The sequence below is a fragment of the Medicago sativa genome, chromosome 6 (genome assembly GCF_051527215.1).
Source record: "Medicago sativa cultivar Bolivia chromosome 6, Bolivia_mono, whole genome shotgun sequence".
NCBI classification, from domain to species: Eukaryota; Viridiplantae; Streptophyta; class Magnoliopsida; order Fabales; family Fabaceae; genus Medicago; species Medicago sativa.
The window spans coordinates 14,059,606-14,074,343 of record NC_140754.1 but is presented as its reverse complement, the minus strand read 5'-3'; the positions used below and the strand labels follow the sequence as shown (position 1 = coordinate 14,074,343).

The window sequence follows — 14,738 nt, the reverse complement described above, 5'->3', positions numbered from 1 at the left end:
TAATTAAAAGGGGGATGTCACTAGTAATGGTATGTTATATATAACCGTATAATGGGAGCTAGTATTGCATGTCACAAAACTAAATGCATAAACTAAACATAAATAATAAATATCAATAAAAAAGAAAAATAACTTATTATTATTAGAGAAAGTGTATCTTTTGTGTGGTTGTGTGTGCGCCTAATCCGTATGTTTGACTAGTCCTCTTGAGCTTAACTCAGTTGGTAGGGACAATGCATAATATATATAAAGTGTGAAGTTCAAATCCCGGCCACCACAAAAAATTATGCATATCTTTTTCTTATTCAAGAAAACTAAACATAACTTTTTCAATAACACCAACAATGTAACAACTATAATATCATAAAATATAAATTCTTATCTTTTTGATTGACACCAAAAATACGGTATTCTTATTATGAAATTTGTTCTAGAGTATAATAGGAAAAGAAAAATCCAACTATTTTGCTATTATTATTTGAGCGTTCTTAAACTATTTCTCTTATTCAAATATTTAACAAGTCATTTATATGATGATACAAAATTGTATTCATGTTACACAAAATAAACATCATTGAGTATTTGTAAAAATATTTTAAACATTTATTTATTTATTATTTTAATTCATAGTAAATTCAAAGTTTTGTCATCGTAAGCTTAGTTCAGTTGATAGAGAGAATGCATAAATATATGCAAGGTGCGGGGTTCAAACCCTGGACACTCCACTTATTCACCTTGAAAAAGACTAGCCACTAGGCTACTTGACAACAAAAAAAATAACACGAACACCATCATTTTAATTCAACGACAAGACTACTATCCGTGCCCATTATCATCCATAGGTGGAGCAATAAATCTCAAATTCACACTAAGGCTTATCCCTTATGTCAGGACATATAAATTTTCAATTTTTCAATTTATGTACTCTTGTTTCATTTTTCTTTTTCTGGTTGTGCTGAATTCTAATTAATGTGAATTGAATCGGTGGATTTTTTTAAAGGAAAAAAACGTTTACTTACTCATTGGGAAATTTTAAAGAGTATTCTCTTATAACATTTTTTTTTAAGAAGCCAATACAAAATTATATTAAGAAACCAACCCAATTAAGCACAAGATGTGCCTAAAGGGAAGAAAAACAACGAGTCTAAAATACAACAAATAGCGCCGAATCATAAACCACTATTACAAAGTGGTATATCCTATACAGAGAGACGGTGAAGAGTACTAACAATGAAAATTAAAATAAAAACTTGGTTTATGCGCTTTCAACCATCACCATGAATGCAGTTTAATTAATACTATCAAGAAGGTGATCGTGAGACGAAGCTTTGTTATTAAAAATTCTCGAATTACGTTCTTTCCAAATGATCCAAAGACAAGCCATCCACACAACTTGAAAGCAAGAGCGAACTTCCTTTTTAAAAGCATGTGCACCAAAATATTGTTGCGCATGACAACCCATATCTGATGGAATAACCATAGATATACCCAACCATCGATGAAGAAGACGCCAAATGCTGCCAAAAAATTCACACTCCAAGAATAGATGAACAATGGTTAAAGAATCAAAGATAGAAATACTATATTAAAAAGTGGGGAGCAGTGATGAATTCATCTTTTCAAAATTTAAAAGTTGCAAACTCTAATACAAACCTATTACTTTTTGTTTCTTTTTAGCATGAACTTTATTTATTTTAGCCAGAAGTTAGGTTTAGTTGTTATGTTTTTCCATGTTTTTTTCGGAGGTAAGTTTTTTCATGTTTTTTTTAATATGTTTTTTTTCGTGTTGTTCTTAACTTTAAATATTTTTTTGTGATTGTAAAAAATATGATTTTTATCTTTTTTGACAAAAAGAATAATATGATTTTTATTAGAAAATGCTTATTGTTACAATTCACTAACAAACGAAAGAAAAGAATAGAATCTCAACCGTATATATATATTATTTTCAACCGTCATTTGCATGTATGATTTGTTTGTGTTCCTTGTACAAAGCTAATTCTTGCATTTCTGGTTGATTGTTGATTATTTAACGTCAATCTATATTCAAAGATGATAACCCACCAACGCTTTATCACTTGAGCATTTTATTGAAAATGTTAGTTCTAAATGTAATAGGGACACAATAGCCAAAGGAGATAAGAGAACAATCCTGCAAAAAGCCAGAGAAAAGCACATAGCTGATTTCATCCATGAGGTTTTTCCCACAAAACCATTTCTAGAAGAGAGTTTGATGTGATATACTAATTGCTTAAGACACACTTTGTTTGGTGCAACATGTATACAATGTGGTGTTTGGTGAAAAATGTATATCTTCAATTCAAAGTATATTAAGCAATTCAGGAGCATTATTTTCATGAAGTCTCTATAAATTGTTACATGCAAGAATGAACTAATGCAACACAAAACTAAGCATATAACACAAAGTCATAGTTGGTTCTTTTTATCGATAAAAAATGGCTTATGTTAGGCTCACGCTCACTCCTTTGGTTGTCTTCTTGCTTGCCATATTATGTATGTATTTTAAATATATTTCTCATCAATATATACATATTGGTCATATCTATTTATAATTGCATGTATTCTTCCAACTCTAATTGCCTTTTCTATTTACAGCTATGAAGAAGCCGGTAGAAGCGGCAGACTGTTCAGGTATTTGTTCGCCATTTGAGATGCCACCATGTCGCTCTAGCGATTGTCGTTGCATCCCTATTGCGCTAATTGGAGGTTTCTGCATATATCCAACATCATCTATTATGAAGATGGTTGAGAAACATCCTAATTTATGTCAGTCTCATGTTGATTGTACAAAGAAGAAAAGTGGGAGTTTTTGTGCTCGTTATCCTAATCCTGATATCGAATATGGATGGTGTTTTGCCTCTAACTCCGAAGCACGAGACGTATTTTTCAACATTTCCTCTAACTCTGAACTCACAAAAGACTTCTTGAAGATGCATTCCACAACTTACTATTGATATATGCAAAAATAAAAATCATCCATGCGTGACATGATGAATCAAATACTTAAATAAACATTTGGATTTCTTAGATATCCAACATGATTAAAATAAATGCTCCATGTGCATGGTTTCACGTAGTTATATACTTTGTAATCAATGCAATGATTAAAATAAAAAATGATCTATGATTTGTGTACTAGTACTATCTTATAATGCATACAACTCATAATGCTCACAAATTTACAGTATACGTAGCCAATCTTTTCAAACCTCTTGATGCATTAAGTATATTAGTTAGAGATAACTTATGCTCAAGTTAGAGATACTTGATGCCCATGAATAATTCTTTTATGACAAGTAAAATAGTGTATATTAGTCGGAGATAATTGAGGCTCAAGTTAGAGATACTTATTTATGTCCAAGATATTTGATGTCAATACATAATTTTTTCATGACAAGTAAAATAGTGTATATGTTGAAATGTTGTTTTTTGCGACTGTATATAAATGTTGTTACATATGATTTTATTGAAATATATGTATGAGAAGCATGTTAGTATATGTTACATATTTGTATAACTTAAATTGAATTATCGTTTTGACTATTTTTTATGATAATTTACAAAAGGGAGACCAACAAAGGCCTAAAAACAAAATCACCACTAATCGTTAAAGGAGTTTTTTTTTTTGTTTTTGTTGAAAGGATACTCCAAATCCCTTATTTAATCGTTAAGGGAGACCAACAAAGGCCTAAAAACAAAAGGGAGAGAAAAAACTAAAACTAAAACCATAAAAAGGCATGAAACAAGGAGTTTTTTTTTTGTTGACAAGGGCATGAAACAAGGAGTTGATGCTAATGATAATTTATGCTAAAAATGGCGATGTTGTTGCTGAAAATGAAAATGTTGACAATTTTAATGAAATTCACATGTAGATATATTTGATCCAAGAAATTAAGATTCTCTTGAGTTGTAAAACGATTGAGGTAGTAGCTACAATTTTAGGTTTTTATTTCATTGGAGATCCATTTTTAATAGTAGAGTCGGGTCTCCAATTTGATTGGATCAACCTTGCTATGGTTGCATATATAGGGATTATTTTCTGGTATGAAAGAGCTACAATGGGAAAACCCTTCTTGATGTGGCTGTCATTCTTAGCTTACCAATTACATTTACAATGGGATTATTTTCTACGATATTTTTCATTGATCTCATAAACACTAATAAGTTCTTGCACGTTGACTGCAAATTCAAGCACAAAAGAAAAATCAAAGGGTCAACAATATAAAGAACAGAAAGAAAGGAATTATATAATGTAATTGATAATTACATATAGTGAATAGTAGAGGTAACACTAGCTATAGCAAAACCCACTAACTATTGGTGCGAGTTTATACTAACACACAAGGCTTTTATTTATATGGTCTAGCCTTTGCATATTTCTTCATATTATCCGATGTGGGACATTTTCTCGTAAAATTATTATTGATATCCTCCCGCAAGTTGTATGGGTTTTTGGTTAGAATATCAGCAAGTTGATCATCGGTAGAAACAAAGGATACTCGAAACTTGCCATGTTGAACATTTTCTCGGACAAAATGATAGACTAAGGCTATATGTTTCATCCGAGAGTGAAATACAGGATTGACACTAAGGTGGGTAGCACCGAGGTTGTCACAATAGATGACTGGATTGGCTGTTGGAGTGTGGCCAAGTTCACTAAATAGGGAAAGGACCCATATCAGCTCACTCGCCGTGTCAGACAAGGCTTAATATTCTGCTTCCGTGGAAGATCGAGCAACAGAACGTTGTTTTCGAGAGCTTCAAGAGATGGGCGTGCTGCCAAGATATAACAGATAACCAGTGGTGGAGATATAATCATCCTTGTCGCCTGCCTAGTCCACATCTGAGTAGGCGTGGAGATTTAGTAGGTCAGTTGTCGAGATGAAGACGCCTTTGTCACAGGAACCCGCCAAGTATTTGAGCACTCTTTTGAGTGCATTCCAATGCGCCGTTCTGGGGTTCTACATGAATTGGGTGAGTTTGTTTGTGATGAAGGCAATGCCTAGGTGAGTAAGGCTCAAGTATTGGAGGCTTCCAACGAGCGCTCGATACTCGGTTGGGGACGGTAGGAGATCGCCAGAATCCTTGAGTAACTTATCCATGGCAAACAATGAAGTGGATGATGGTTTCGTATCTGCCATGCCTGATTTATGTAGTAGATCAGTGATATATTTCCTTTGGGAAAGGAATATACCCGTAGTAGAGGGAATCACTTCGACCCCTAAGAAATAATTAAGACATCCAAGGTCTTTCAAAGAAAAGCAAGTGGCGAGTGTGGTGATGAGTGTGTGGAGACCTTTGCAGGAGAACTCCCGGTGACAATGATATCATCAACATATACCAATAAGTATAGTTTAACACCTGGTTTGTGGTGGATGAATAAAGAGGCATCATCAGTTGAGTTGACGAAGCCAAGGGATAATAGGAATATCCGAAGCTCCGTATATCAGGCACGAGGTGCTTGTTTAACCCCTAAAGTACCTTTTTAAGGCGAAAAATATGACCAGGGAAGTTTTGTTGACAAATTCAGGTGGCTGTAACATGAATACTTCCTCCTTGAGTGTACCTTGGAGGAACACATTGTTGACATCAAGCTGCCGAAGGGACCATCCTTGACGAATTGCAAGTGTAAGGACAATTTGAATAGTCATCGGTTTAACAACTGAACTGAATGTTTCTGTGTAGTCACAACCAGGGCGTTGATGAAATCATTTGGCGACTAGTCGTGCCTTGTAACGATCAATGGAGCCATCCGAATTTCGTTTGATACGAAAAACCTATTTACACCCAACCAAATTTTGAGTATAGGACCGACTAACAAGATCCCAGGTGTTAATGTTGTGTAAGACATCACATTCAGCTTGCATAGCCGAGCGCCAATCAGGTCACGGAGGCCTTGAGTGATATTGCTGGGTTCGATGGGAAATAAGAGGCGAACATGAAGGTTAAGATTTTTGATGGGTTTAACAAAGTTGTTTTAAGAACAGGTGATTATCCCACCGACGTTGGATGACTGGATTTTGTGTGGGCGAGCAGTGGGTGGTGGTGGTGGTGGAGGCGTTAGCGATGTAGTGATGTGGGCCAATTCATTGGATGTTGAGGACGTGGGCGAGGACATTTGAATGTTTTGGGCGACCTCATTGGAGTTTAGTGAAGAGGGTGAAGATGGTTGAGTGGGTTGATCGAGCTCACTGGAAGTTTGTGAGGAGGGCGACTGTTGTTGAGTGTTGTGGGCAAGCTCATTGGGCATTGGTGATGAGGGCGCGGACGAGTGAGTGATCTGGGCGAGCTCATTTGGGATTGGAGTTGTTTGAATTTTAAATGATTTTTTTACAATGTATGGATACCCAATCAAATTTTATGATATCGAAGAATTTATAACATACATTGACATTATGGAGTCATAAATAAAATCCAACACCTTGTCAAAAAAAAAAAAAAACTAACACGCTAAAGACAAGAATGACAACAAGATCTTGCATAAAACGAAATTATTATTTGGTGGGTTATGTTAACTTGTGCCCTAAGGGCACATGTTAAAGAATTAAAAAAAAGAAATAATAAAAAAAGTTTATAATGAAAATATAAATTCTTAAACTTTTACATCATTAAATACTCAAGTGCCAAGAAAAAACTTCTATCTTTAGCTTACTAACTTATGTCTTAAGGACACAAGTTAGCATTTCCCTTATTTGATTCAATAAACTAAACAACACCTTCACAGTAATTTAATGCCTCGTGGACCATGCAATATTTAACAACAATTATTTTATGGGAAATGCTAACCGGTGCTCCCGGGACACTGCATAAAGATACCAAAAATGGAATTATATAGTAGTTATTGCATTGAAAATAGTGGGTAGCACTTCGGTGACTTTGGTGACTTTAGTGTATTTTAGATGAGAGAGAATTATAGATGAGTGATTAAAATAAATTATTTTGATGAGATAGAATTATTGGTTAGGAGAGAGATAGAGACAAAGTCACCGAAATGCTATCCGAAAATTGTGCAATTAATTCATAAAAAGTCAAAACAGTTTTGTTTTTGTTTTTTTTTTTTTGTTTTTAAGTAATAACATTCATTTTAGTATCTTTAACCGGTGCTCCGGAGGCATCAGTTAGCATAACCTTTAAGAGGAAGTAACAAAATTTAACGGAAGATATATAAGATTTGGTTAAAACTGTTTTAGATATCAATAGAAAGTAGTTTCTCTCAAGTGATTCGTATTTATGCTATTTTTTACAAAACTAATAAAGTCACATTATGTGATTGTTAAGCTAAATTAGATTTAAAAAAAAAACAATTGATAATAAATGATAAATTAATGCAATAGGATATTTCAAGTTTACCAAATTTATTCCCCGGATTAACATTCCTTGGAATATAAAGATGAGAATTTTATTCCAAGGTATTTAGGAAAAATATGTTTGATTAACTTTATAATATTCCTAGGAACCATAAAAATAGGGATTATAATAGGTAACTATTTATGAATTTATTTCCATCTCCATGAGAACTTTATTCCCACCCTTTTTCTTGGGAAATTTTTTCTATTCCCAAGAACATTTAATTATACCTGGAAATAAAATTTAGTAAATTTCTAACAAACATAGGCATGTATATTTATATCATTTTATTCCAAGGAATCAAATAATATAACTTGAAACAAACACACTCTAAGTATAATGACCATGAGTGGTCGGGGTTTAGCTCAGTTAGCAGAGATATTGCCTATTATATGTAGGGGTCGGGGTTTGAACCTCGGACACCCCATTATACTACTTGAAAAAAAAATACAAATTGTTTCAAAGTATACTTTTACACAACATAAAGTTAATAACATTTTTAAGTTTTAAATCCAAACTTAATTACCACCATTTCTTAATTAGTTGGTGAAACCAGCAATAACAGCCTGAGGCTCACAATCTTTAGCATCTAAACTTGGCTCAACAGCTAGGTTAGGCTCAATAGGCTTAACAAGAAACTCATGGGGCAAATCCTTAATACCCTTAAGATAAAATGTGTAAAATAGCTTAAATGGAGACACAATTTGATGAAGCTTAACTTGACCATAAACACCTTCAAATATTCCAGTTCCACCAGTCACAGCCAAGTAAGTATCTTCATAAGTTAAATAAGAACCTTGCACAGAAATATGACCATAGTCTCCAAAATAAAAACTATATATTGCTTCATATATGTCCCCTTTTTTCTCTGCTTTGTTTTGAATCAAAACACATATTCCAGCTGTTATTCCTACCCTCTTTTGTAAGCATCCTGAGTACAACTGCAAATTCCATAACCACAAAATCAAATAAATTCCTTTACCTTTATCCTAATTCTATATTTTGTTGGTACAATCCTAATTTCTAATTTTTAGTTTTTTTTTAAAAAATTTGCATAAATTAGGCCTACATGATGCAAAGTTTGTAGTTTCTAATGGACAATATTAACTTTAAAAAATAAGGGTCATGCTAATCGGTCCTCAAGAACCGGTTGTGTAAATATTGTGCAGAGATTATGTATGTGCCACGAGACATACTCTCTTTTCGATCTCCATGAGTCACCTTTACATTTTATATAAAAAAATTATTTATATTTTAAAATATTTATATTAAAGTAAATTGAAATAAACAAAAAATCAATTATAAGTACATTAACTCTCTGCAATTAAGAAAATATATACTAGTACTAACTTAAAACTTAAAATCAAAGGGTAGATAAGTTTTACCCAAAATTTCCCTAAAAAAAAGTTTTAACAAAAATTGAAAAAAGAAACTTTAAAGTTTAAACCCAAAATTGCAACTTGTAATAAAAGCTCTTAAAAATATTTATTGCACAATGTGAATATTTAGACAAAAAAGAAAAAATAATGATAACCAATTCACCTTGTTGCTAAATGGAATTAGATCACCAAGTGTGTTGACGTTTTTTTGACTCAACCTAAGATAAGCAGGACTTCCACGATCTTTTTCATTGATCTCATAAACACTAAGTTCTTGTACTTTGACTATTAATCAAGCAACAAAAAAAAAATTAAAATCAATGGGTCAACATAGATATTATTAACAAGCAAGTAATTCCATCATAGTTCCTTAACAAAAAAAAAAACAAGAAAGATATAAGGAGTGAACCTGAGTTAGATGATTGATATTGGCTTTTGCAAATGAAAGACTTGTTTGATTGGTAAGAGTGTAGTGATGAGGTATTAATGTTTAGGTTGAGTGTTGTTGTAGTGAGTGAAGGGAAGGGTAAGATAGTTGATTTGGATGAGATGTTTGGTTGTGATGATTTTATGCTGGAAGGTTTGGCATAGAAAGAAGAAATTGTTCTCAAAGCAAAGGATGAGGAAGACATAATTTTTTATGATGAGAAAGTGGAAGATATAATCAAGCGATGGGAACGTTAATAGTAATGGTGTGATATATATAACCATAAGCAGGAAGCTGGTACTGCATGTCGCAAAACAAAATGCAAAAACTAAATACAAAATAATAAACATCAATAAAAAAGAAAAACAAATTATTGTTGTTGTTGTTGTCTATAATCAAGCGAGGGAGATGTTACTAGTAATGGTGTGATATATATAACCATAATAAGGGGGCTGATATTGCATGTCACAAAACAAAATGCATAAACAAAACACAAAATAATAAACATCAATAAAAAAGAAAAACAAATTATTGTTGTTATTGTTGTTGTTGTTGTCTATAATCAAACGAAAGAGATGTTACTAGTAATGGTGTGATATATATAACCATAAGAAGGGAGTTGGTATTGCATGTCACAAAACAAAATGCATAAACTAACCACAAAATAATAAACATCAATAAAAAAGAAAAACAAGTTGTTGTTGTTGTTGTCTATAATCAAGCGAGGGGATGTTACTAGTAATAGTGTGATAAATATAACCATAAGAAGGGAGGTATTGCATGTCACAAAACAAACTGTATAAACTAAACACAAAATAATAATTATCAATAAAAAATAAAAACAAATTATTGTTGTTGTTGTTGTTGTTAGAGAAAGTGTATTATTTTTGTGTGGGACATTGCTATATGGTGCGAAACTATTTGTGCGAAAAGCGACGAATGTGTGTAATGGATGCACTATACTTGCACTTTTTTTTTTGGTCAAGTAGCCTAGTGGCTAGAGCTCACACAGTTAAATGTGGAGAAGTGGGGTGTCTGGGGTTCGAACCCCAGCCCCTGCATATAACATGCAATATCCCTACCAACTGAGCTATGCTCACGAGGATCTTGCACTTTTTAATTGTAAGCTAATAATAACATAACATTCACTTCACGGAATACACCGATGGTTATAGTCAGAATTAGTTTTTAATTAAAAATAGTACTCCCTCCGTTTCAAAATGAGTGTCGTTTTAGGTGTTTACACACATATTAAGAAATGCAATGATTAAGAGAAAGAGAATGGTTATTTTACCAAATTATCCTTATTAACTATTGGTTAGTTTTAAAAGTAATACTTTGGAAGTAGTGTGCAGAGTATTAATTGGAGGGTACAATTGAAAAGAAAAAGTTATTATTGCATTGGAAACTGAAAGCGACATTCATTTTGAAACAAATTTTTTTGGCTAAAGCGACACTCATTTTGAAACGGAGGGAGTATTATAATAGTTCCATATAAGGAATACATGGGGTGGATGGAAACAAAAATAGTGAATTATCCTTTTGTGTGTGCCTAATCAATATGTTTCCATCCAAGACCAATAACCCTCTTCACTATTGTGTGTGCCTAATCAATATGTTTGACCAAACAAACTAACTCCTCGAAAGGTCTTTCATGGTCCCAAAACTATAAACATAAATTATAAATTTTGGTGTAAGGATCCTTTCTATTTACTTAAAATAAATGGGAAAAACATTTAGATAATGAGTCCTAGTTGATATGTTGGGTGTGATATGATGGAAGGTTGATCGTTGTTAGAGGGAGAGGATTATTGGTCTTGGAAGCTGACGCTGAAGAGGGTTTCTTGGCATGTGGTTACCTCTTAGGTTTGTCTCTCGAGGAAGGGATAGGGTGGGAGAGATTTATTTTATCATATCGTTGGTCCGAAAAGGTTGGACACCATCTAAGGTTCATGTTAGCTCATGGAAGCTCTTCCTAGATAAGTTTCCTACCTGGTGGATCTTTTAAGACACAAGGTTATAGTGAAATTAGATGGAACTTCGGTTTTTTTTTTTTTTTTTTTTTTTTGTGTTTGGTGGGGGTGGGGTTCATATAGAATTGTTAAGTAGCTTGTGGGGAAGTCTGTCTTATCCTATTTTTAGGGTCCTTAATTAGTCATTTTACAATCATTAAAATATAAACATTGTCCAACCTTTATTAGTCATTTTACAATCCTTTATTAGTCACTTGAGTCATTATAAGTTTGTTTTAGTACGGTTTAGCAAGAATCGATGAAATTAGCATTGTCCTTAAAATATAAACATGGATTATGCTAACAAGTGTCTTAAGTTTCGGCCAATACTCTTAAGCTTTGTTTGGGAGCTTGGAGGGGAAGGGAAGAGAAGACTTTGGAGGGTTGGAAATATAGAGGAAAATAGTAAAATCTTTCACATTTTTTTTAAAGAGTAATTTTTTAGAGAATGATAAGTTAAGTTAATGCTTATGATTAATATATTTTTAATTTTAAGAATATTATAACTGGTTAGATTAAGTTTGAGAAATTCATGTAAACCCTGCAAAACCCTCCTCAATATAATATTTTAGTTCCCTCAAATTATGAGGACTTTGTATTATGAAGAAAAATGAAACCACAATGTCTTCCCCTCTCAATGTCATATATTTCTTCCATTTATTCCTTCCTTTTTTTCCAAACCCCTTCATTCCTTTCAAAACTCGCAAGCAAATCCTAAGGGCACTCTTTATCATTTTCCTATAAATATAAGGTAAATAATGTTGGCCAGAGAAAGCTGGGTGTGGCAGAGGACTTCATTTTAGAAATCATAAACTCTTAACTCAAATTGCAAATCTTGAGATACCATCGATTGGAAAATCATCAAATGCAATTCAGAAATTCAATTCATTGCAAGACCATCATCAGGTTTCAAAACAAAAGACCTCTTGAAGATGCATTGTTCCACAACTTACTATTGATATATGCAAAAACAAAAGCCAAGCATGCATGCATGACATGATGAATCTAATACATAAATAAACAATTGGATTTCGTAGATATCCAACATGATTAAAATAAATGTTGCATGTGCATGGGTTCCCGTACGTAGTTACTTTGTAATCAATGCAATAATCTATGCTTCTAGATTGACTCAATATAATAAAGGTTTCTCATATATAATATGCTCTATTTTTGTCGACTTTTTTATTTAGCTGATCGATAAGTCGTAGATACTTGATGCCCATAAATAATTCTTTCATGACAAGTAAAATAGAGTATATATGTTGAACAGTACGTTGTTTTGTGCGACCGTATATAAATGTTGTTACATGTGATTTTATTGAAATATATGTATGAGAAGAATGTTGGTATGTTGCATATTTGTCGAACTTAAATTGAATTATCGTTCTGACTTCTTTTTTTTATGTTCATTAGGAAAAGAAATTTTACAAAAGGAGACCCCCTCAAAAAAAAAAAGGGAGACCAACAAAGGTCTTGAAAACAAAATCACCACTAATCGTTAAAGGATCTAGGAGAGAAAAAACTAAAACCAAAACCATAAAAAGGCATGAAACAAGGAGTTGATGCTACTTAAAATGATAATTTAGATGCTAAAAATGGTGATGTTGTTGCCGAAATTCACATCGGTGTAGATATATTCAATCCAAGAAATTAAGATTCTGTTGAGCCTGTAAAATGATTGAGGTAGTAGCTACAATTTTAGGTTTTTATTTCATTAGAGATCAATTTTTAGTAAAGTCGGGTCTCCAATTTGATTGGATCGACCTGGCTAATGTTGCGTATATATATAGGGATTATTTTCTAGTATGGAAGACCTACAATGGGAAAATCCATTGAATCTGAGTCTGTTCGGGTTTGTTCCAAGTTCTTGACGTGGTTGCTAACTCAATTACATTTCCAATGGAGACGATTATTTTCCACAATCTTTCTCATTGATCTCATAAACACTAAGTTCTTGTACTTCGACTACAAATTCAAGAAAGAAAAAAAAATCAAAGGGTCAACATAGGTATTATTAACAAGCAAGTTCCATAGATATCTTTAACAAACAAGAAAGATATAAGGAGTGAACCTGAGTTAGATGATTGACAAGCTTGACTTTTACAAATGAAAGACTTGTTTGATTGGTAAGAGTTTAGTGATGAGGTATTAATGTTTAGGTTGAGTGTTGTTGTAGTGAGTGAAGGGAATGGTAAGATAGTTAATTTTACAAGGGGAAGAAAATCTATAGAAAAAGTAAAATATAATTTTGCGAATTTTATCTTGACAATTTTTGTTGTTGATAAAGCTCTTTAATTTGTGTAGTTATTGTAGAGACTCAAAATGCCAAAACAAGAAAAATAATTTTATCTATTAAGTGATAATTTTATCTTTTACATTTTTACTAATGGTTTTCACAAGTAAACTTATTTGGGATAATTATATCTACGTAGCTAAACATAAAAATACACTAACTCATTCAAAAAGTAAATAATTTAAAAAAGGGAAAGTCAAGGTCACCCAAAGCAACCATAGCCTTCGCTCATGCATAGAAGAAAAGCTCACAACACAAACGCTTAGATCATTCCCAATGGGGAGAACGAGGGGAGTTTAACTTCTTAAATAGTCTCTCCGTCCCAAATTGTATGTCGCTTTAGGAAAAAATATTTGTCCCAAATTATATGTCGCTTTACAATACTAATGCAACATTAATGTTACTTTTCCTATTACTCCCTCCGTCCCAAATTGTATGTCGCTTTAAAAAAAAAATTTGTCCTAAATTATATGTCGTTTTACAATACCAATGAAACATTAATGTTACTTTTTCTATTATATCCTTATCTATTTATTACTCTCTCTTATTTCAATTCTTTCTTTTATATTTCTCATATCATTTATTAAGGACAATTTTGTAAAACAACTCATAATATCTCTTTTCCACACAATATTAATTATATTTCTTAATATGTGTGAAATGACAATGTGAAATGGCCAAAACGTCATACAATTTGGGACGGAGGGAGTAATTTATTACTTTTTCTTCTTTCAATTCTTTCATTTATCTTTCTCATATTATTTATTAAGGACGATTTTCTAAAACAACTCATAATATCTCTTTTCCACACAATATTAATTGCATTTCTTAATATGTGTGAAATGTCCGAAACGTCATACAATTTGGGACAGAGGGAGTATGATACCTCATAAATACCCCTTTAAAGTAGAAAAAGGGTAATGCTAACCGATGCCCCCAGGGGCATCGGTTAAGCACACCATAAAAGGAAATCATTGCTAAGAAAGGAAATTCTTTAAATTTTAAAGGATTAATTACACAATTTTTACTACATTAATTATCATAAAATGTCCTTTTCTAGTACCCTTAACCAGTGCTCCGAAGGCATCGTTAACATTTCCCTTAAATCAAATACCCTAATAATCTAGACTTCCTAATTTATTTCATGTTAGTTTTTATTTTGCTTTAATAAAGATTTGCTAAGTTAAAAGATTATTCAGTTACATACATCCATCGCTTTGTAACCAAAACAAAAAAAATACATACATCGCTTGTTG

The 14,738-nt window shown here is 32.5% G+C and overlaps 2 protein-coding genes across 2 annotated transcripts; one reads left to right on the top strand and one right to left on the bottom strand.

Moving 5' to 3' along the window:
* Positions 1 to 2,374: 2,374 nt before the first annotated feature.
* On the top strand, positions 2,375 to 3,159 carry LOC146913049 (albumin-1-like). Its single transcript, XM_085716297.1, has 2 exons — positions 2,375 to 2,514; positions 2,617 to 3,159. Exons 1-2 carry the CDS (start codon positions 2,457 to 2,459, stop codon positions 2,973 to 2,975), a joined length of 417 nt encoding a protein of 138 aa, XP_085572423.1. The 5' UTR covers positions 2,375 to 2,456; the 3' UTR covers positions 2,976 to 3,159.
* Positions 3,160 to 7,734: 4,575 nt separating this feature from the next.
* On the bottom strand, positions 7,735 to 9,621 carry LOC146913048 (allene oxide cyclase, chloroplastic-like). The gene is made up of 3 exons (XM_085716296.1): positions 9,157 to 9,621; positions 8,911 to 9,032; positions 7,735 to 8,309 (listed from the first exon to the last, which is right to left on the bottom strand). The coding sequence occupies exons 1-3, from the start codon at positions 9,377 to 9,379 to the stop codon at positions 7,908 to 7,910; spliced, it is 747 nt and encodes a 248-aa protein (XP_085572422.1). The 5' UTR covers positions 9,380 to 9,621; the 3' UTR covers positions 7,735 to 7,907.
* Positions 9,622 to 14,738: the final 5,117 nt, after the last annotated feature.

Bases quoted from the DNA above. Each gene is read 5' to 3' on its own strand.
- LOC146913049 (XM_085716297.1), top strand. From the start codon at position 2,457: ATGGCTTATGTTAGGCTCACGCTCACTCCTTTGGTTGTCTTCTTGCTT. The intron at 2,515-2,616 runs GTATGTATTTTA...TTCTATTTACAG, and splicing joins CTTCTTGCTTGCCATATTAT to CTATGAAGAAGCCGGTAGAA.
- LOC146913048 (XM_085716296.1), bottom strand. From the start codon at position 9,379: ATGTCTTCCTCATCCTTTGCTTTGAGAACAATTTCTTCTTTCTATGCC. The intron at 9,033-9,156 runs GTTCACTCCTTA...CTTGATTAATAG, and splicing joins ATATCAATCATCTAACTCAG to TCAAAGTACAAGAACTTAGT. The intron at 8,310-8,910 runs GTGAATTGGTTA...TGGAATTTGCAG, and splicing joins TAATTCCATTTAGCAACAAG to TTGTACTCAGGATGCTTACA.